The following is a 22,580-nucleotide window of genomic DNA, read 5'->3' as shown; positions in this document are numbered from 1 at the left end:
TGCAAAAACGTGACAAGTTTGTAAAAAAAAATGGAGTTCTGACAAAATCTTCATCTTTTTGACATTTCTGATGGATAAAAAAATGCATATGGTCTAAGACAAGGAGGTTGTATATCTGGTCTGAGACTTCTGTAATGTGTTGTAGTAGTCTCATATTCGATATGCTTTAATTGCTTTGTTGCGTAGCTCAAGTCCAGTACCGAGGATGAATGACTATAATTATGTGCTGTCAAGCAGTGTTCAAAACCTTTTCATTTCGGTCACGTCCACATGGTATTATCTTACTAGGTACATTTCAGGGTGGCTATATATAACCTCGTTGATTTGTTCATTATTTGCTTAATGGTAAAAATGAAATTCGATTTGAATGCCCAAAAAGGACAAACCAGGGTCGATCGTGCGAGGGCTGTATAGCCAGTCAAGGCACAGACACAGGCACTTATTCTATCATTGGGAAGGTCAACTATACCCCGATATGGATAGTCAACCTTCCAATGGATAGAAACACATGTCTGTGAGTCAAGGCTGTTAAAAACTCAAATCATCATTATTTGCTTACGTGACAATTTAAAAGTGTTCTGATGTTTATTGTAATATGAAGGTCTTAAATGGGGTCAGTCCCTCATTTTTGTATTCTTAAAATTAATTTCAGTTTTATAGTACAATTGTTCTATAATCTTAATATTTTTCTGTATTCTCTATATTTTTGCGCCTCATTATTCTGTACTACTCTTTTTTTTTTTTATCACTTTTGTCTATTTATTGTTGTTTTGACCTTACTGTATATGTTTTCTGTATACCCAATCCAGATCCTTTATATTGTTTGATGATTTGTGTATTTATCTTAATACTTTCATCTTCCGCAATAATTATATATATGTGCTAATACTTCTATTTTTATCTCTCAATATTCTTTATTCTGTTTGTCCATTATTCTCTATTCTTTATATTTTAAGACCTAATTATTCCCTTTTCGTAAACTTTTTTGTACATTTATTTTTTGCCCCGATTATTATCTAATCTGTAAACCCCGAGAGCTCATCCACACCACGGGGGGTCTCTTCCTATATAAAGGTATATACATATGTGCCGCTGGAATGGGTCCCTTTTTTGATCCGTCAAATATATCAATGGGGTGCAATATTACCGAGGAAATATATCAATAGGTAGTAATTGACCGATTGTGATATATCAATGGGTCATAAATTTCAGTTTGTTGTGCAACGATCTTCACTGAATTTCCCAAACTCTTTGTCATTAAAATTTCCACATCTGCTGAAACTTATTTACACAAGTTTTGATATTGATTAAATTTAATTACACTGTCACAATTGTAACTTTTCAACTGATTGCTCATAGAGCAAAAAAAATGCATTAAATACAGGTTTATTGCCTCAAAACTGCATGTTTTTGGCTCATAATTATAACCAGCTGTGAAGTCATATTGTTTGTGCTATTGCACCTTAAAAACAGTGTTTTTACTTGTTATTGTTTGAAAAGTTCAATGTTTCATATAAATTAAAGTGTATTGTATAATTGAAAAGTGTTTTTGATGTATAATAAAATTGTATATGCATATAGGTACTATTTGAGCTGATAAATATACGAATGGGTTATGATTTCGCTGTGAAATATATGTATAGGTAGGGATTTCACAATTATTCAATATATGAATGGGGGGTGTTTTTAAAATCCCAGCTGCACACCTGTACCCAAAATCCCATGTTGAGACCCCCCCGTGATCCACACCTTCGTGTATTTTCTTAATGATTTGAATACATTATTAAATTCCTTTTAAAACTTTAATTATGCATTTATTCGATTTGTAAAGGATTTGTCAATCCCTTTTAACGTGTTATAAAAGTCTTAACATGCTTAATAGATCCGATCTTAATAAATGGATTATAGATATTGATTTACATGTGCTCCATCAACGGAGGGATTTATAGAAGAAGGACGACAAATGAAGAACTCACACGTTTCCTTCCCACGAAAGTTTTTATGAAGATTTTGGGTTGTTGACCGGTTCAATGTTGACGTTGACTTAATAAGCGTAACTTATGTTGCTATCTCCGTTTATGGTCAAAGTACAAAGGTTCAAATATATATAAAAACAGATTGGTGTATATTTCGACAATCAAATATTATTTTTTATAATCATTTGAACTGCCTACTGGCAGCTTTTGTCTGTTTAGTTTTGAAACAATTTTCCTGGATGCTATCGTCTATGACTAGCCTATGTACACGTGATGTAGTCGGGAAAGAACTTGTGAAAGAAATGTGAATATTCTAAAAATATTAAACTGACAAAAAGCTGGTGAATATTTGAAGAAACCATTGACATCACAAACTTGAGGTTAAAGTCTAGACTTTAAACAGGTGATTGACACCTTTTGACACCTATATTGGCTACATGTATAAATAAATAGGATAACACACATATTCATGCAGGTATTAATGAAATATTGAAGTTTGGTGCACTTGTAGGAGCTAGTTCTTGCGTATTTGATATTTCCATATACTGATTATTATAGGTTCATCATACGTCTGTGATATTCTGTCTAGTGATCCAGAGGTAATGCTTCTAGGTTATAAATATAAGCTTAAAATCATACACAATATTGAACCAGTTACACTTGGCAGGTATTATATGAAATAACAGCGTTGTTGCACAAATACAGCATTCTGCTGTAGATGTACATGTACCTACATACTTTCATTATATAAACAATGATAAAAGACTCTTTATTTATTTATACAATTATAAAAAGTAAGTTCCCTATTGGAATTTTGAAAACAAGGATAAAATATGAAAGTTAAAACAACAAATCTAACATATCTCTTTTCTCTACATTCTCTCAAATTCTCTTATATACAAATGAAACTGGGTCCGTTCACGCCCAATCACATTTGCCTCCTTTCACATTTGCACCCTACACGTTCGCACCCAAACTCTGTTTGCACCTTACATGTTCGCGCCCAAATTTAATTTAAACTATCATATGCTATGAAAAACAAATCGTATATTGTATCTTCATATCTTTTTTTATTTGTAAAAAAAGTAATAATGATCAAGTCAAAATTTTATTGGTTTTGTGTTTCATGTGTTTGTAATAATTTGCAATGATTTATAAACAAGTTTTGGAAAGTGTATTGATATAAGTATGTAGTCATCATATTGTCATACATGTCCAAACACACATGAGATCAAAGGAGACAAGCTGTTAAAAACAATTATTTTTCATGTTTTTTATTTAAAATCTTCAAAGTTTTTAGTCATATCAAGCTAAATATATGCAGTTTGGCGCGTTATGTTTGCGCAGAAAATATCCACGTTTGCACGGAAAAACACATTATGTTTGCGCAAAAAAACACATTACGATTGTGCGAATTTTACCTGTTGAAAAGTTACTACATTTGCGCGGATTTATACAAAGTTATATGAAAAATAAATCCATTACTTTTTATAAAAAATAATACTTAAGATTGTTTAAATAAACTGATATTTGAAAAAATTAACTTAACAAAATAAAAAAAGAATTAATTAATTAACAAATTTGACAACTATTTAGTAGCCAGAGTCTTTTCATAGCCATTACAATAAAAGTTTAATTCAACTTATCCAGCCATCTACACTTTCGTTGAGATTATTATACAAGTTAAGGCAACTATTTACATTAAAATTCGCGACAGTGATAACCAAGCCCTTGTAAAATGCTAAGACAAAAAGAAAATTCAGTTTACCGTTTGACAATTTTTGAAATTTCAAAATGGTGAAATTTCCAGTCAATGCTTATCTCATATCGCAAGTTTACAAGTACCAGGCATTAGGACTGATAGATCTATAATAGATGATTGCTGTATAGATATCATCTGCATGTTTATTGCGTTCTATTTATGACTATATACTTTGAATGTCCTTTTCCATGATAGTCGCTGTATTTTATTCAAAACGTTTATTTTACATAAAAATATTACATATTACTTTTTAATGTTTATATAAATTAATTAAGACTTGTATTAATATATATTTATCAAGAAGATGTGGCATGATCGCCAATTTATGTTCAAAACAATAATCGAAAAACAAATTACAGGTAAAAAAAACTCAGCTAAACTGCAGGTAAATTCGCGCAAACGTAATACCATTTCTTCGCGCAAATGTAATGCGTGTCATTTTAAAATCTGCGTGAATGTAGGTTACCCATGCAGTTATTCACATCAAAGCAAGTTAAAAGATTTAAAACAACAATCACGATTTTTAAACACTAAAAAAAACCACCAAATTAGGCTGTGTATAACTACCAATTAGTCATTGTTAGTAGTATAATTAACATTTAATAATTAATCATCAAATTAATAAAAAAAAGAATATATGATAATTCCTCAAATTGTATTCAAGAAAATAAAATTATTTGGTATATACATAAAAAAAATGTTTGATAATTCAACTGAAATTCTAATTCGAATTGGGCGCAAACGTGTAGGGTGCGAACAGACTTCGGGGCGAACATGTGAGGTGCGAACATGTAGGGTACAAAAGTATATTGGGTGCAAACAGACCTGATACCTATACAAATGTACTTTTCTTTGACAGCACTTGGTTGGTTCCTATTAGTAAAAGGTATCTGCAGCATTGTCTAGAGATGTTTGGGGTATCTTTACACCACACACATTCATATCTTTAACAAAAACTAAATTGCAGTGTATTTGTAATATGTTAGATTAAAATTTTGTTTCAGATTAAAATTCCTATTTGATGACAATGGAAAGACTAGAAGAACTGACATTTGACTGGTATTACTTCAGATATGCTGTTGCATCCTTTGCTATATTTTTTTTATTTAACACCAAGATTGATGAATTTTCAAAAAGGATTTCCCCAAATTATGTTCATCTGCCAGAAGAAAAAAAGATAACTTGGCACACATAGTAAGTATATTAAATTAGACAGCAACACAACACCACAAGAAAGTAAAAAAAAAATGCAGAATGAGATGAATCTCCACAGGAGACAAAAGGACATAAAAGAACATGTAGAATGTAACCAACTGTAAATCACCATACACCTTCAACCATCAACAAATTTCATATTAATAGCAAGCTATGAAAAGCCTCTAAATTACAAATGTTAAACATTTTAAACAAGAAAAATAATGCACATGATGTACAAGACATTAAAAGATTTAGCAAAAATAATATACAGCAACAAACGACAACCACTGAATTGCAGGCTCCTGACTTGGGACAGGCTCATATAGAATGTGACAAGCATAGGTTAAATATGTTTGTGGTTGTGCTAACCCTCCCATGATTTCTGGTCAATTTTTCAGAATTCAATATTATTCCAGATTACAATAAGTTGTTGTTTCTTGCATTGATAAACAATGTTCAGTGTCCTTAAGGCTTAAGTCAGTTTGAAAGGAATTTGTCATGATAGACACTGATATATTTCTATTAAAGTGTATAAATATTATCAATAGTCACTGTACATATCATTGTGATGACTGTTTTGAGTCAATGCCCCCTTAAGGGTCATGATCTAGTGACTTCAAATGGATATCCAGTACTGATGTCCATCCAATTGTCTTTTTCTGAATTTTCTGCAGACAGGCAAGACATATCTTTGTGTCAACAATTTATTAATTTGTGTATAATATTTTAATTCAAGATAAAGTCTAATTGTGTATTTTTCTTGTGCAGTGTGTTCTCCATGCTACATGCATTTATTATGAGTTTCCTGTCAGTGTATGCATTAACAACAGACAAACAGTTATGGACAGATCCAATATGGTAAGAGTGTTGTGATAAAAGTTTCATTTTGTGGGTATACATTTGCACTTATCATGTTTTTAAAGCACAAATTTGAATATCCACTTATGTGCATATATAATATATTTGTTTATTGATTTTGACAATGTTTGAGGCATTAGGATGATTACATAGAGCATTTATTGATTTTTAGTATACTGATTTCAACCCATGTTTAAATTTTTTTCATTGATTTTGAGGCATGCCATAGGAAACGTAACATAAGATGTTTATTGGTTTCTGATGACTGTTTATTTTGGCGGGATGGTTGTACTTGAAGTAATTATGACTGGATATAAACTCAGACTGATTAAAATTTATTGATGATATGGTGAAATTTGTGCATATTAGTACTTATAATGATTCAATACAGAATTTGAGTGTTGTGACAGAGTTTGCTTTTCTTGGCTTGCTATGGGAAATCTAGTCAATCTTGATTCTAACAAGTCAAGGTCAAGAGATCTGCATTTAAATCATTTGTAAATAGGAAATATTTATTAAGAAAAAAAATTGAAAAGTTTGATGTTTTCTATGATTGAATAGTATTTCAGTAGAATTTGAATAAGCTTACATGAAAGTTGATACTGTGGATTCATTTATTTTCAAGGATATCAATTTCGTGGTTTGATAAAAACTTGCATATTCTTGGATATTTAATTTCATGGTTTTGGCATGGTCTGCATACATTTCTCTAGAGAATTTGTAATTCGTTGAGCATTTAAATTTGTGGTTCCCTTGTACATGTAGACATGCTATACCCATGAAATCCATGAAAATTGGTATCCAACGAATATTAATGAAACCACAGTAGTTGATTTATTTTTTCTATATTTAAACACAAGGGTTCAGCATGGCTAGTCTGTTTGAATTTTAAAGGAAATTTTATTTGTCACTTCATTTTCCAATATGGTGGTAGGTTGCTTGATATCTAGTCACAAGTGTAAGAGGATGGGGTTTGAACCCTTTTTGGACCAAAACAGACATTTTATAATTGTTTTTTGCTATTTTTCCAATGAGCAGAAATCATTTTATAGTTACATGTAGAAAGATGTAATAACTTTAGGAATGACTGGTTGATTCATAATAATGTGTAAAATAATGGATAAGCTGCTATCCCAAGCTGACATGTTTGAAATATCAAACTCAGAGTGTATTATAAAGTCTACTGGGTGTAGTTTAATGTTAGGATAAAATGTTGGTTTGCTGTAGACACATATTTGACTCATGATGTTAAGCAAAAGTCTAGTAAATCGTATTTCACAGTATAAACCTCCTATGCACTTCCTTATGGCATGTCAAATATTATATACCTCTATCCCCACAGGCTGATTGTTACCGTTTCCAAATATATGGTAAGTAACATATGCATCAAACATGCACTAAGAAAAAAGTGGACAGTTTGTGTAAATAAAAAACAAACAATTTTACTGAAAAATGAAAATATAATTGGATATTCTGTATTTATCATGCTTTACCATACAACAAGATCAAACTGCTGATAGACCCAACTCTTAAATTATTGAAATCTTTTCTTTTGCCATGTTAAGATTTGCATTGTCTTAATATATACATTCAATTTGGATACACAGGTATATCAAATGCTTAATTATATACTTATAGAATATAAGAAGTCACAATATCATTTTCATGATCAAAACATTATCTTCTGATATATAGTTGACCTTAAACTGCTTCATCTGTTTTGCTAAGCTTTTATTTGGTTTTGATGCATGCAAACTTTTTATCGTGAATATACCTGATGATAGTTATTATTTAGCTGTCTTTTAGTTCTTGTCATTCAGTATCTTTGCTATCTATTATGAAATACCTATTGGTTGGCTTAAATATTTGTGTACTTATCAGCTCAACTGGTTGAAACTTTTGCTATAAATTGTCATTCTATATCTGCTGTTTCTAAACATTTTCAATATCTCCTCCTTTAACAATACTGAATCAATTTAAGTAAAAATTGACATTGTAAATTTGATGTTGGTCTTTAAAGTGTCTAGATTTTAGTTTATAAATAAACTATCTTTTAGTCAATCTGCAATCAATATGGCCATAGTTGCTAAAAATAGAACATTAATTATGGTAGAATGCAGTTGATTCTCTAATATTTTTTTAATCTGAATCAATACAAACATTTTTTTAATGTAAAGAACTAAAAAATCTCAATTTCTATAAAATATTTTTTTAGTGATTCTTATTTGTTATGTTGATAAAAATTGCATATGAAGAGTGATTTAGGTTCCTTGGAGACTTTAATTTTGTTGCTTATCCTACATCTCCGATTTTTTTCTCTCAGTAAAATGGCTAAAAAAGTTCAGTTTCCTTACTTTAAGAAACATCAGTATTGTTGGATCCTGGAAGCAATTTTTAGGCAAACAATTATTATCTGTATTTAAAGATATTTTTGTTAGAAATCAAACTGGTAAGATCAAAAATCCAGAAAATGACAGATATATCACCTATCATGATAACACTGTTAAAACTGTAAACTTGTGTTGTTTATAATATAAATTCAAGTTCTTCGTGTACATATTGTCAATATTTCATTTTATTACTTCAAAAAAAAAAATTTTGGTGTAGAAAATTCAGGGGAGGCAGTTGCCTCCCCTGAACTGCCTCCCCTGCCTCATAGGTAGTTAAGACCCTGAATGCAATGACCTTCTACATCTTTTTGTCAGTCTGTCTGTTTGTCAATCTGTTTGTGCATAGATTTGCTGGTTTGGTTAAAATGAATTAAGATTGTTAGATTTTTGTGAAAAGATGGACTTGGTAAGACATTGTAATTTTGTAATATAAAAACCCAAGTAATGAGTTTCATTGCCATTTGCCAAGTACCTGTGTAAGATTTAAAGAGATGTGAAATCTTTTAACAACTGATTAATACATCACATTCATTCAAACTCATTGAAATTAAGAACTGAGCTGTGTCCGATAGAAATTGACCTTACATAAATGCATATCAAACAAGTAATCCTGTGTTAGGATGCTAACATAAAAGTCACCAAAACGGACCCCAAATCATGGTTCTGCGTTATCCTTGATTTCATTCTATTTTAAAAAAGCATTTTGCATTTTTCTCATTTTTTTGCAGTTTCCATGGTTACGGCTGCCATTTTGGAAATTCCAATGTGAAAAGTCATGTCTTCATATGTTAGGCAACATTTGTTTTAAGTTTCATTAATTTTTAAGCATTTTGAAGTTTTTCATATCTTTGCTGTCTCCATGGTAACAGCAGCCATTTTGGAAATTCCAAATTCAAAAGTCAGGTCTTCATAAAAGAGGGACGAAAGATACCAAAGGGACAGTCAAAGTTCAAACTCATAAATCTAAAACAAACTGACAATGCCATGGCTAAAAATGAAAAGGACAAACAAACAACAGCACACACGACACAACATAGAAAACTAATGCCCGCGTCACACTGTCCCGATTTTTACGCCGATGGCAACACGATTATGGAAATTTTCAAAATCGGGACTGATCGTATTCAGATCGGGCTATTCGTAGTGCCATCTTTAACCATCGTAGAACCATCGGCCACTTTTTCTAGCCTTCGGGGACAACTTCGGAAAGGGTTCTAAATTTTTTAACATGTTAAAAAATCCCCGAAGGTGCGTCCGATGTTGAGGGTTCGTATTGAGTTCGTATCACCATCCTCATCATCGTAATGTCACCGGAAATGCATCTTTGAACATCGTATTGCATTCGTGTTCCCATCGTTTCCATCGGGCAGTTTTGACATTACGATGTCTACACGAATGAATCACGAAGCTACCCAAAGGTCTTACGATGGCAACACGACTTCGTGAAGACCTCGTAATCCCGTCGTGTTGCCATCGAATAAAAGTACGAAGGCGACAAGATGGAACTACGACGGCAATAAATCCAGCTAAATGTAAGTTAATTTTTGCGCTAAAATACATTTAAAGTGCCATGCGCGATATGCACTGGTCAGTCTAATACGACAATTAAGAAAGACGTTCACAAAACATGGAGCTCATATCATATGATTCTATGAGAACAAGAAAGGCGACAGCGTTGTTTCTATTAATTCAAATGGAACAAGAAGAGTAGCTATTACAGGCTCAGGATTTACTTTTACAAGTAAAATATTTTTTTTGTCAATTTTTCATATCAAGTAACATAATGAAATCATAAACGCGCCTCGTACACCAACACTGCAGGTACACGTATATAGGGAAACCAACTTTTTCTTCATTATTCTGATTTTTTATGTATCGTCTGAGTTGTTGTCACACGAATGTTTACTCCATAACCATTTTGTTTTCTATATGTCATATTTTGCCGCATTTGTTGCTTTCCCCTTATCCTTTCTTTTGTCTATATTATTATGATATTCTCCTGGAAAGAGCTCTTTTTGAATAAAAGGGATCAACGAACCCATTACCTTACCTTTAAGATAGATCAGTAAACATGGGCATAATTATAGGTGATTATTCAGACTAGTGCACACATTTTACAGTTCAAGCAATGCAATGCTGAGCGTTGCATCCCCTCGTATGTAACATATTGGGGACAAATATGGACACTATATTTGTATATGACACATGCAGAAAATGGTAAATTGAATATGCATATTTGATACATAAACTATTTTTTTAGAAATCAACCAAAACATTCAGTAACTGGAAATACCTTTAATATTGTCTTTAGAACCAGCAGGTAAAAAATGAGCAATCAATTTCCTGTGTATTATGCTATTTCAAGGAGAAAAAACAAGTCCATCTGCATGACCTTGACCTTTGGCCTTGAACGTAAAAAAATTCAGATCATTACAAGGAGGAACAATATACCAAATGTAGTTAAAATCTTTTGAAGCATATTGGTTTTAGAGTGTCCACACGGGTGATATTGCCTTGTATTACAACTGCCACTGTGACCTTGCATCGTAAGCTGTACACGACGTCTTTTAGACATCGTATGGTCATCGCGCCATCATCGTAATACATCGTGTAGCCTTCGTAATCCATCGTGTAGCCTTCGTGATCCATCGTGTAGGCTTCGGCTGAGATATGAAGCTTAAATACTGGTCTTCGGTTAACCTTCGTATGTCCATCTTTTGCTATCGTATATAATTTCGGCACCATCGTATAGACTTCGTTATTCAATGTACTTGCCTCGGTCACTTTTTGGTATTTTAACAAGATCGAGACCAACTTCGTACGAACTTACAATTTTCGCATTCGGGTGTCCATCGTATATAAAAATCGGGACAGTGTGACGCGGGCATAAAGAATAAACAACACGAACCCCACCAAAAAACTAGGGGTGATCTCAGGTGCTCCGGAAGGATAAGCAGATCCTGCTCCACATGTGGCACCCGTCGTGTTGATTATGTTATAACAAATCCGGTAAATAGTCTAACTTGGTAGGTCAGCTACGCAACATTTGTAATAAGTTTCATAAAATTTGAAGCATTTTGAAGTTTTTCATATTTTTTATGTTTCCATGGAAACGGCGGCCATTTTGAAAATTCCAAAGTCAAACTGCTGCTGCAATTTGTTCTCTCCATAAATATATACCATCATATAACATTAAATGTCTTCAGAATAAATTTAACATTGATGTTCTGGAATGTTCCATGAAAATTCACCCCCTAAAATTATGCCAAGGAGACCCCCTACTGAAATAAAAAAAGTTCCATGTTGAAGCAGACATGTGTCTCTTATTATTCATAGAAGTAATCATTATTCCATCTACTCTACATACAGTAGGAAATTTAAGAAATGTAAAAAAAAAATTGACCCCACCCATCTTTGAGCCCCCCTAATTATGCCAAGATGACACCCTTGTATCATGGACATTGGGTTCTGCAACCCCCATGATGCAGACCTATACCCATAATAAATATAAAGTTTCCATCCTCTACTGCTTCAAAGAAAATGGTGCGACAGTTTAAGGGGTCACAAAAAGAATAATAATAATAAGAAATGGGACAAAAACATAAGATCTCCAAAACTCCGTTTTGGTGACTTAAATATCAGTTGCCCATTTTTCAGGTTGAAAAAACTCCATGCAAATCAAGGTCTGTAACAGTTTGAAAATTGAGTACATATAAGAACTCAACAAAACAGAACAAAATTTATTTTTTATTTTGTATTTGTATGTTCCAAAATGAGTAAAAGTCTGACATATGTACCACAAATCAGTAAAAGTCTGACATATGTACCACAAATCATTAAAAGTCTGACATATGTACCACAAATCAGTAAAAGTCTTACATATGTACCACAATAAATCAGTAAAAGTCTTACATATGTACCACAATAAATCAGTAAAAAAGTCTTACATATGTACCACAATAAATGAGTAAAAGTCTTACATATGTACCACAATTTCTATTTCAGGTGTAATAGCCCTATATCAAGAATTATCTGTGGTATTTGTGTTGGATATATGATATTTGGTAAGTTTAAAGCACTGAATTTCATTATATGAGGTGACTGTAACCTGTGAAGTTCAGCAGAAAAAATGGATATATTTAGCTCATCTTTTGGTAAACGTTTGCAATACTTTGTAAACTTTGAGTGTTTTGTAGTTGAGTTGATATAATTCAAAATAACCATTTAGTATAAATCTATATCATATACTTAAATTTATTAAGCATTATCAATTCTAACATTGCCTATTAGTTTTTTTTTTTTTATTATAACTGTATAATCAATTTTTGTCTTTAAAACATGTTTAAAACAGTTAATTGAAATGAATATACAGGTAAGTAAAGTTCTTTTGCATGAAAGTGTTCAGAACTAAAACTAAGGTCACAAACTTTGTACAAAACTGTCAAAAGTCCAAAGAGAACAGGGGAACTGATACTTATCAATGTCATAAGAATGTACCGGGTTAATCAAGATGTCATAATTTCTACTTTCATTAATTTCACTATCATTTAGATATATTTTTTCATATAAAATTACCAAAATAAGTGTGATTTTTTTGTTGTGAAGTGTTTTATTAATGGTTTGTGAATTTGTGAATGCAATCAGTGCTTTTTTAGCTCACCTGGCCCGAAGGGCCAAGTGAGCTATTCCCATCACTTTGCGTCCGGCGTCCGTCGTCGTTAACTTTTACAAAAATCTTCTCCTCTGAAACTACTGGGCCAAATCAAACCAAACTTGGCCACAATCATCATTGGGGTATCTAGTTTAAAAAATGTGTGGCGTGACCCGGTCAACCAACCAAGATGGCCGCCACGGCTAAAAATAGAACATAGGGGTAAAATGCAGTTTTTGGCTTATAACTCAAAAACCAAAGCATTTAGAGCAAATCTGACAGGGGTAAAAATGTTTATCAGGTCAAGATCTATCTGCCCTGAAATTTTCAGATGAATCGGTCAATCGGTTGTTGGGTTGCTGCCCCTGAATTGGTAATTTTGAGGAAATTTTGCTGTTTTTGGTTATTATCTTGAATATTATTATAGATAGAGGTAAACTGTAAACAGCAATAATGTTCAGCAAAGTAAGATCTACAAATAAGTCAACATGACCAAAATGGTCAGTTGACCCGTTTAGGAGTTATTGCCCTTTATAGTCAATTTTTAACCATTTTTCGTTAATTAAAGTAATCTTTTACAAAAATCTTCTCCTCTGAAACTACTGGGCCAAATTAATCCAAACTTGGCCACAATCATCTTTGGGGTATCTAGTTTAAAAAATGTGTGGCATGACCTGGTCAACCAACCAAGATGGCCGCCACGGCTAAAAATAGAACAAAGGGGTAAAATGCAGTTTTTGGCTTATAACTCAAAAACCAAAGCATTTTGAGGAAATCTGACATGGGATAAAAATGTTTATCAGGTCAAGATCTATCTGCCCTGAAATTTTCAGATGAATCGGTCAATCGGTTGTTGGGTTGCTGCCCCTGAATTGGTAATTTTGAGGAAATTTTGCTGTTTTTGGTTATTATCTTGAATATTATTATAGATAGAGATAAACTGTAAACAGCAATAATGTTCAGCAAAGTAAGATCTACAAATAAGTCAACATGACCAAAATGGTCAGTTGACCTGTTTAGGAGTTATTGCCCTTTATAGTCAATTTTTAACCATTTTTCGTAAATTAAAGTAATCTTTTACAAAAATCTTCTCCTCTGAAACTACTGGGCCAAATTAATCCAAACTTGGCCACAATCATCTTTGGGGTTTCTAGTTTAAAAAATGTGTGGCATGACCTGGTCAACCAACCAAGATGGCCGCCACCGCTAAAAATAGAACATAGGGGTAAAATGCAGTTTTTGGCTTATAACTCAAAAACCAAAGCATTTTGAGGAAATCTGACATGGAATAAAAATGTTTATCAGGTCAAGATCTATCTGCCCTGAAATTTTCAGATGAATCGGTCAATCGGTTGTTGGGTTGCTGCCCCTGAGTTGGTAATTTTGAGGAAATTTTGCTGTTTTTGGTTATTATCTTGAATATTATTATAGATAGAGATAAATTGTAAACAGCAATAATGTTCAGCAAAGTAAGATCTACAAATAAGTCAAATGACCAAAATGGTCAGTTGACCCCTTAAGGAGTTATTGCCCTTTATAGTCAATTTTTAACAATTTTCATTAATTTGGTAAATTTATGTAAATTTTTACCAAATATAGTTCTCTGTTACTAATGGGCAAAGTTCATTATAGATATAATTGTAAGAAGCAAAATCGTTCAGTAAAGAAAGAACTTCAAACACATCACCATCACCAAAATACAATTTTGTCATGAATCCATTTGTGTCCTTTGTTTAATATGCACATAGACCAAGGTGAGCGACACAGGCTCTTTAGAGCCTCTAGTTTATTACCCTGTTTGCATTCTGTACCCTTCTGTGTTGAAACGGATGCGATTATAGCAAATTTGAAGTGACAGATTTCAAGTATGATACACTGGCTACACTATAAAACTGAGTTTGAATGACATTTAATTGATTTTCAGAATTTTTTAGGATCATAGCAAGTACGTTTTTGTCCCACATGTCCATTTCTGTAACGTATCTTTATTTATTATGACCCTACATTGATTTAGGCTACAAAAAGATAGTGTCAAATCCTGTCATTATATATGTTCCTGTGTGCAGTAATAATACTAAGAACATGTTGTGATTATTTTGGTGACTAGAAAACAAAACAAGGGAAAAGGAACATTTTTAGCTCACCTGGCCTAAAGGGCCAAGTGAGCTTTTCTCATCACTTGGCATCTGACGTCCGTAAACTTTTACAAAAATCTTGTCCTCTAAAATTACTGGGCCAAATTTAACCAAACTTGGCCATAATCATCATTGGGGTATTTAGTTTCAAAAAAATTGTGTGCAGTGATCCTCCCAACCAACCATGATGGTCGCCATGGCTAAAAATAGAACATAGGGGTAAAATGTATATTTTGGCTTATAACTCTGAAACCAAAGCATTTAGAGCAAATCTGACATGGTTAAAATTGATTTTCAAGTCTAAATATATATGCCCTGAAATTTTCAGATGAAACGGACAACCGGTGATTGGGTTGCTGCCCCTGAATTGGTAATTTTAAGGAAATTTTGCCGTTTTCGGTTATTATCTTGAATATTATTATAGATAGAGATAAACTGTAAACAGCAATAATGTGCAGCTAAGAAAGATCTAAAAATAAATCAACATGACCAAAATGTTCAGTTGACCCCTTAAGGAGTTATTGCTCTTTATAGGCATTTTTTACCAATTTTTTCTAAATTTTTGTATATAATCTTTCACAAAAATCTTCTCCTCTGAAACTACTGGGCCAAAGGAGTATGTTCGATAAGGTCCTAAAATGGCCCCCTTTTTTAGCGTAAATTTCAAATTCGGATTTATCAACCAATATTACGATAAATTATAGCTAATACATTGACTAGCTAGGATATAAACCATTTTGTTGAAAATTTTACGTTTCTGCGTTTCATTATGACGTCACAAGTTGTACTCATATTGATTTTTCACGAAAAAATCAATGAAAATGGGTAAATTTCTATAGATTATTGGACAGGAAACATAGAGCGCATACGTCGACAACAAAGATCTTTTAAAATAATGTTTGTGAAGACATTTCACATGTCTTATATGAATCTTAAGCTTGTCGACGCCTGCGCTCTATGTTTCCTGGTCCTTTATTTGGTTGAAATCTAGCTGATTTTGTCAAATTTAACCAAAATCACTTATCTTGACCTTTTTTGGATGTAAAAATCAACGTGTTAGAACTAAACTTTGACAAAAACAGTTCTGTTTAACTTTCTAACATGTCTTTAAGACAACTTAAAACATTTATTGTCTTGTAACTATGAACTTTATAATTGGGGCCAAATATGGCCCTTACTGAACTTACTCCTTTAACCAAACTTAGCCACAATCATTATTAGGGTATATAGTTTTAAAAATGTGTGCGATGACCCAACCAAGCAACCAAGATTGCCGCCATGGCTATAAATAGAACATAGGGGGAAAATGTAGATTTTGGTTTATAACACTGAAACCAAAGCATTTAGAGCAAATCTTTCAAGGGGTTAGATTGTTTATCAAGTCAATATCTATCTGCCCTGAATTTTTCAGATGAATTGGACAATCTATTGTTAGGTTGCTGCCCCATAATTAGTAATTTTTGAAGGAAATTTTGCCGTTTTTGGTTATTATCTTGAATACTATTATAGATAGAGATAAACTGTCAACAGCAATAATTTACAGCAATGAAGATCTACAAATAAGTCGACATGACCAAAATGATCAAATGACCCCTCAAGGAATTATTGCCCTTATAGTCAATTTTTTAACAATTTTCATAAAATATTTTCCTCTGTAACTGAAGGTCCAAGTTCATTACAGATAGAGAAAATTGTAAGTAGCAAGAATGTTCAGTAAAGTAAGATCTACAAACACATCACCACCACCAAAAAACAATTTTGTCATGAATCCATCTGTGTTCTATGTTTAATATGCACATAGACCAAGATGAGCAACACAGGTTCAAGAGCCTGTAGTTAATTTGTTCAGCTGTCACGATTAGATCTGATAAACAGTTAACGTTAACAAATAAAGTACAAATTTAATGTGTTTTTTACAGTTACTGTATACCCTATATTATTACAGATAAGTTGATAATCTGTCAATTATTGCAGTCCTAAAACAAAGTTTTGCCTTTGAAAGAAATATTTAAGACCATAATTTTGTTTTATATTTGCAGACTTTTATATTATGCTTAAGAATTACAAGCAACTTTGGGATTGGTTCTTTGTCTTTCATCACTCGGCCACAATATATGCTTATTTAGCAGTAATGGTAAGTAAACCAATTACTCACTAGGAATTCCAAAATTTCATAGGAAATATAACAAATTCTCATGAAGCTTTTAATAACTCATTATTCCTCCCAGAACAACTGCAAACACACATTATGCAGTGATATTGTTACATACCGTAATCTCCTGAGGTATCTTTAAAAAAAATAGTGTTGTAGAAATAAGACAGTAACAATTAATTATTAAGGAAATATGACCTTATCATAAAATTAATTGCTGTCATTGCACAACTAGACAAGAATGTATGTCCATAGGACACAAGGAACCACTCACACTTTAGTGACAGTGAAACCTGGTTTTAAACCTTAATATGAACACCAAGTTTCAAGTTGATGTAAAAACTGTCATTTGGTCTCTTGTGAAGAGTTCTCATTGGCAATCTTACCACATCTTCTTTTAATAACTACTACATGATTAAATAACTAAAACCAAAACTTTAGCCAAGAATAAAGCTAGAGGGGTTTCAGAAAACATAATGCCATTTCTCCAATGGTAGACAGGCATTATACTTACTAGTTAGTATGCAGAAAAATACACAGCTTGTAGTCCTGTCCTAAAATTTAAAAAAAAAAGCTTATGTGGTGGCATTGTGGCCCATTTTATATGCTTTTTGATAATTTCACTTTTGTCAGATGATGTTTGGTGATAACTTTTGAAAGTGTGCAAGCTTATACTAACAATTTTAACACATAGCTAGGATGAGTACTATTCACAATTTATTTAAGGTAGATTCATGGTATACTGCCATTTGGATTGTACAATTACAGTACAAAATTGGTCTAGTTATTTGCCCAAATCTGCAAATTTGGAGATAGAGTTGCAATTTAATGGTTTGACTGTTTAAAGAAAACTTGGTGATTTATTGTATTATTCAAAATATTTAAAACAAATATCATTCATTTGAATAATATGCTTCTAATGAAATTTCACCAGATTGTCCTGGCAATATGTTAAAGATATCAAAGCAGTAATAATTATTGTTTGCAGTCCTAGATTAATTGGCAACACCTATGACAAAACCTTTAACAAATTAGAAATCAAATACTTGATAACCTCACATATTTGTTTTTTAACTTCAAGTGTCAATTGCACTGAGCATGACACTTTGGCGTATATTTAATTATGATTAAGAAGTTTGTGTGAAATATTCAAGATTTAACATGAGTTTTTATTTCTTTTAGTCTTATGGCGTTCTACCATTTTTTGCAATATACAGACTGTTGGCTGAAATTTCAACACCTTTTGTAGATTTAAGGTATGTATATAGTTTTCCATTGACTTTTAAAGTCAATAAATTATTGAGTTGGAATTATTTCCCTTTAATGGTCTTTTGTAGACAGATTTATTTTCTTATTTGACAGATAAGTTTGAACATGTGGTACAAGCATGTCTGTTTAAAGATCATTCCTACATGTATATATCATAGTGATGAATTGTACAAGGGTTAAGCTAATAAAAATACTAAGATACGAAAACAACTTTTTTTTTAATGTCTAGTGGTAAATAGCCAGACAACATTATGGCAAAGGGAATCATTCAAAGCTTAAATTATATTGAAGGAAAACTTTTATATTACTTTTTTATGTTTTAGTCATACTTAAGCCTCTGGTTTTGTCACCATGTATGTAGGAAGGTGCTTAGAAATATTCAATGTTTTTTTATTGAAAGAAATATTTTAAGACAATTGCCAAAATAGATAAACAACAATCTGTGATTAACGGTACACAAAAATATGAAGAGAAAAAGTTAAGGAACACATAATTGTAAGGGAGATAACCGAGGATGCATTCATTAGAATTCTGTAATCATAAAATCCTATTTTAAGAATTAAAATTTTGGATAAGAACATAATGCAAAATAAATCATTGGATAAGTTACAAAAATGTTTTGTCATATCCAAACAAACAAAAGATATGTATAGTTGTCACAAACAAGAGTAAATGCCCTTTTGAAAATAAGGAATTTCATCACTTTTGCCTTATCATCTTGAGAACTTTGAGAAATGGATGAAATACATAATTTCCATAAATGGTCAGGAATGAAAAATAATCTACTAAAATACCAATTTTAATGAAATGCTTAATTAACCACTTATTATTATTGCCTTTGTATAATAAATATCTGGGTTCTTGCTTTATATCTTGATCTTATTATGCATAGTAAAACATAAAAACAGCAAAACTAATCAGCAACAAGATCTTTTAAGAATTATGAAAATGATGGAAACCAATTATCCACTCCTGTTGGATTTATTGTCCTTTAATACTTTTTAATTTTAAAAAGTATTATAAACAGACAGAAACTTTAAACAGCCAAAGAATAATTAGCAATTCAAGATCTTTGAAATTTAATGAAAATTTTGTAAATATAGTTGTTCTGGTATTTGTAATTTATCAATATGATGTCATTTGACCAGATGAGTTTTTCAGACTCCTTTGGGGCCTCTAGTTTATATTTGACACAAATTATTTTGATATTCCAAAATTCAAGACAGTGATAATTATAATTTAGTTTTTGGGGAATGAAATACAGTAGAAGGCACAGTAGACAATTAGCCTACTTTCAGATGGTCTTAACATCGACATTTAGGAGTTGATGGTTTGGAATTAAAGATAATGTATCCTTTCAATCAAGTTAAAATCCCATAAAACATTTTTTTTTTATCCATTTACAATTTGTCAAATGTGAGAAAATGAGCAAAAATTACATTAAAACAGATGTTTCATCTTTTTTTTTATAATTGTGTTCATTTGCCCTATATTTTTAAATGGTTAAATAACAAAATTTGTTAAGAACTGAAAATAATACTACATCAACATGTGTTACATGTGTTAAGTATAATTGTGTTTTTCTCTTTTTAGGTGGTTTATTGATACACTTGGATACCCTAAAACCAGTTTACAGAATATGGTCAATGGTGTGTTAATGACACTCTCGTTTTTGATAGTGCGTATATTAGTGATGCCTCACTTTTGGTATATAGTGTACTCGGTGATTGGGACTGAAGACTTTAATAGAATCGGTCATATAAGACTTGTACTTGTTCTTTCTTGTTTTATTTTAGATACGATTAATATATTTTGGTTTTTGAAAATGTGTAGAGGAGTTAAAAAGGTTATTACATTAAAATTGGATGCAAATAAAAATGAAGTAGCTCATAAAAATGATTGATGTGAATTTTTAAAAGTATTTAATGTTATTTTATTGGATGCACTTATTTATGGTTGCTTGTATGATTTAAATCAGTTATTATTAGTCATGTTGGCGAACAATCAATGTATGTTGTTTATAAGTAATGAGGTTGATTATCATTTATTTGTTATTTATACAAAATAAATTAAGTTTCTATGTAAGTGCTGTCTTAAAACTTCTTTTGCCTTCAAATTTTCACATGTATAGATCGGTTTTGCCTGAGTTATTTCTATTGTTTGCTATTTTGAAGGGGTAAATGGTCGATTTCTTATTTTACTATCCAAGTTGAAACATGTGGAGCAAACAAGTCTGATAAAAGATCTTAAGTCTAGTGTTCAGTGTAAAAAGTTGAATTTGGCTGATATATGAAGGAATATGTGCACCTACCCATCAATATGGCAACAAATTGGAAGTACCTTTACATCAAATTATATCTAGGGGAGGATTAAATGTTGTCCTGTTGGCAGTGTTACTCCAGTTAACTGACAAATCTTAATTCTGGTTCAGCATGTTGGTTTATTTTTTAGAAGAGTTCATTTTCATTACCTATTAACATATTTTCATTCTAAATGTTTTTAAAAATTTTAACAAGATTTCCAATTCATAAAATTAAATTAGAAAAAAATGGACAATACTCAATTTCAAGTTTCATTGAAATCTATACTCTGGTTTAAGAGGATTTATGAAAAGAAGATTTGTATACCAAAGAAATAATGTAAATTCAGAAATCATGGTGTTCATTTAATATTTCGATTTTGTCAATTTTGACCAAAATACTAATTTAATTTTTGCAATATTGAGGCAAATCCTGTTCAATTTATATAAAAAATTCAAAATGCGAGTTTTAATTATTACAATTATAACCCTAGTGCATTTTTAGCAAAAATAAAAACATCACAATAATTTCTGAATTTACAGTATATCAATCTTTCCTTATTATCAATTACATCAGTACAACAGCTACTGTAAGCTATAAACTGTGCCATATCTCCTTTAGGATGTCATTTGCCCTCAGAACTGTGCCATATATCCTTTAGGATGTGATTTGCCCTCAGAATATTGTATCATACCCTGATTATTGTATGCCTTGCCTACCATATTTCTTCTGCTGCACTGCCAACAGATACTCCCTGAGCTGCACATGAGTCTGGTGTCTAGAAACCAAAATGTTTACCATTATTTCTCTTGATCCCTTTTAAACCAATTTGATAGGTTTTTTTTTTCTCTGACGGTCTGACCTAGGTTTACCCTCCAGATGTGGAGCACATGCTTATACTAAACAAGAATGCACTCTCTGAAATGTCTCATATGATTTGTTTATCATGATTGAATTGATGTTAAAAGTGTATCATATGAAGGTTTTACTACATGTATCATAGACTCTTGATCATGTTAAGATATTCAATGAACCATGAATTTAGGGTCAAGGTCAGATGAACCATTCCATACACCAAATATTGTTGACATATTGCTTCTTGTATCTGATTTAATGACAAAATAACAAAAACATGGACCAATGAATCATGAAAATGAGATCACATTCATATGAATCCTGCCAGACGGACATGTACACCTTACAAACATTCCATATATTAAATATATAATTGACATTTAGTATCTGATAATCCTACAAAACCACAAAAACTTTATATTGACAAATGGACCATGAACATGATGTCAAGGACATATGAAACATCAGACAGACATGTCCACTTTACAATCATACTTTCACAAAACATATAATTGATAATCTGACCTATTGACTCTAAAATAAATAGGTGTCTTCTCTATATCTTTTATCTGCAACTTTCATGCCAATGGAACAAAACGAACTAGTTACCATCTGGAAAACATTTTCCACAAAATTTCTATATTAGAACCAGAGACCTTGCAACTTGACCTATTGACCTCAAAATGTTAAGGCAATTTCTTTGTCTGTGTGCTTTTAAGCTGTGCAAGTTTCATTTCTATAAAACAAGGGAAGATTTATTATCTAGGAGAAACCAATGATTATATGCTTTGTAAATTGTTCCAGGTATCTGACATTAACTTGTGTGTTTTTTTAACTGTTATAAGTTGACCTTAGATGGGTTTGATTATTGTTTTTTTTTTTTTATCTTTTTGGTCATATGCTCTTCACCTGTTCCGGTTCTTATACATACTTGACTTTATAATACTGGTATAAGACTTTGCGTGTTCCTGGTGAAAGTAAATCCAGAAAGTGTTTTGGATGCAGGAAATTTTTAAAGTGTTGTTTTCATTTTCT

General features: G+C 31.7%; 1 protein-coding gene across 6 annotated transcripts; it reads left to right on the top strand.

The window, feature by feature from the left end:
- The first annotated feature begins 1,934 nt into the window (after positions 1–1,934).
- LOC139490561 (TLC domain-containing protein 4-like) lies at positions 1,935–20,475 on the top strand. Of its 6 annotated transcripts, none has more exons than XM_071277403.1 (7): positions 1,935–2,451; positions 4,743–4,932; positions 5,704–5,793; positions 12,189–12,247; positions 17,009–17,103; positions 18,304–18,377; positions 19,984–20,475. In XM_071277403.1, exons 2-7 carry the CDS (start codon positions 4,760–4,762, stop codon positions 20,291–20,293), a joined length of 801 nt encoding a protein of 266 aa, XP_071133504.1. In that variant the 5' UTR covers positions 1,935–2,451; positions 4,743–4,759; the 3' UTR covers positions 20,294–20,475. The 6 variants fall into 6 exon arrangements, with proteins under 6 accessions (XP_071133504.1, XP_071133507.1, XP_071133506.1 ...); XM_071277406.1 differs by having other exon boundaries at positions 1,939–2,095; XM_071277405.1 differs by having other exon boundaries at positions 1,939–2,379.
- The last annotated feature ends 2,105 nt before the right edge of the window (positions 20,476–22,580 follow it).

The sequence above is a fragment of the Mytilus edulis genome, chromosome 10, assembly GCF_963676685.1.
Source record: "Mytilus edulis chromosome 10, xbMytEdul2.2, whole genome shotgun sequence".
NCBI classification, from domain to species: Eukaryota; Metazoa; Mollusca; class Bivalvia; order Mytilida; family Mytilidae; genus Mytilus; species Mytilus edulis.
Note: the sequence above shows the minus strand (reverse complement) of the source record. Positions and strands in the feature narration are given on the sequence as shown.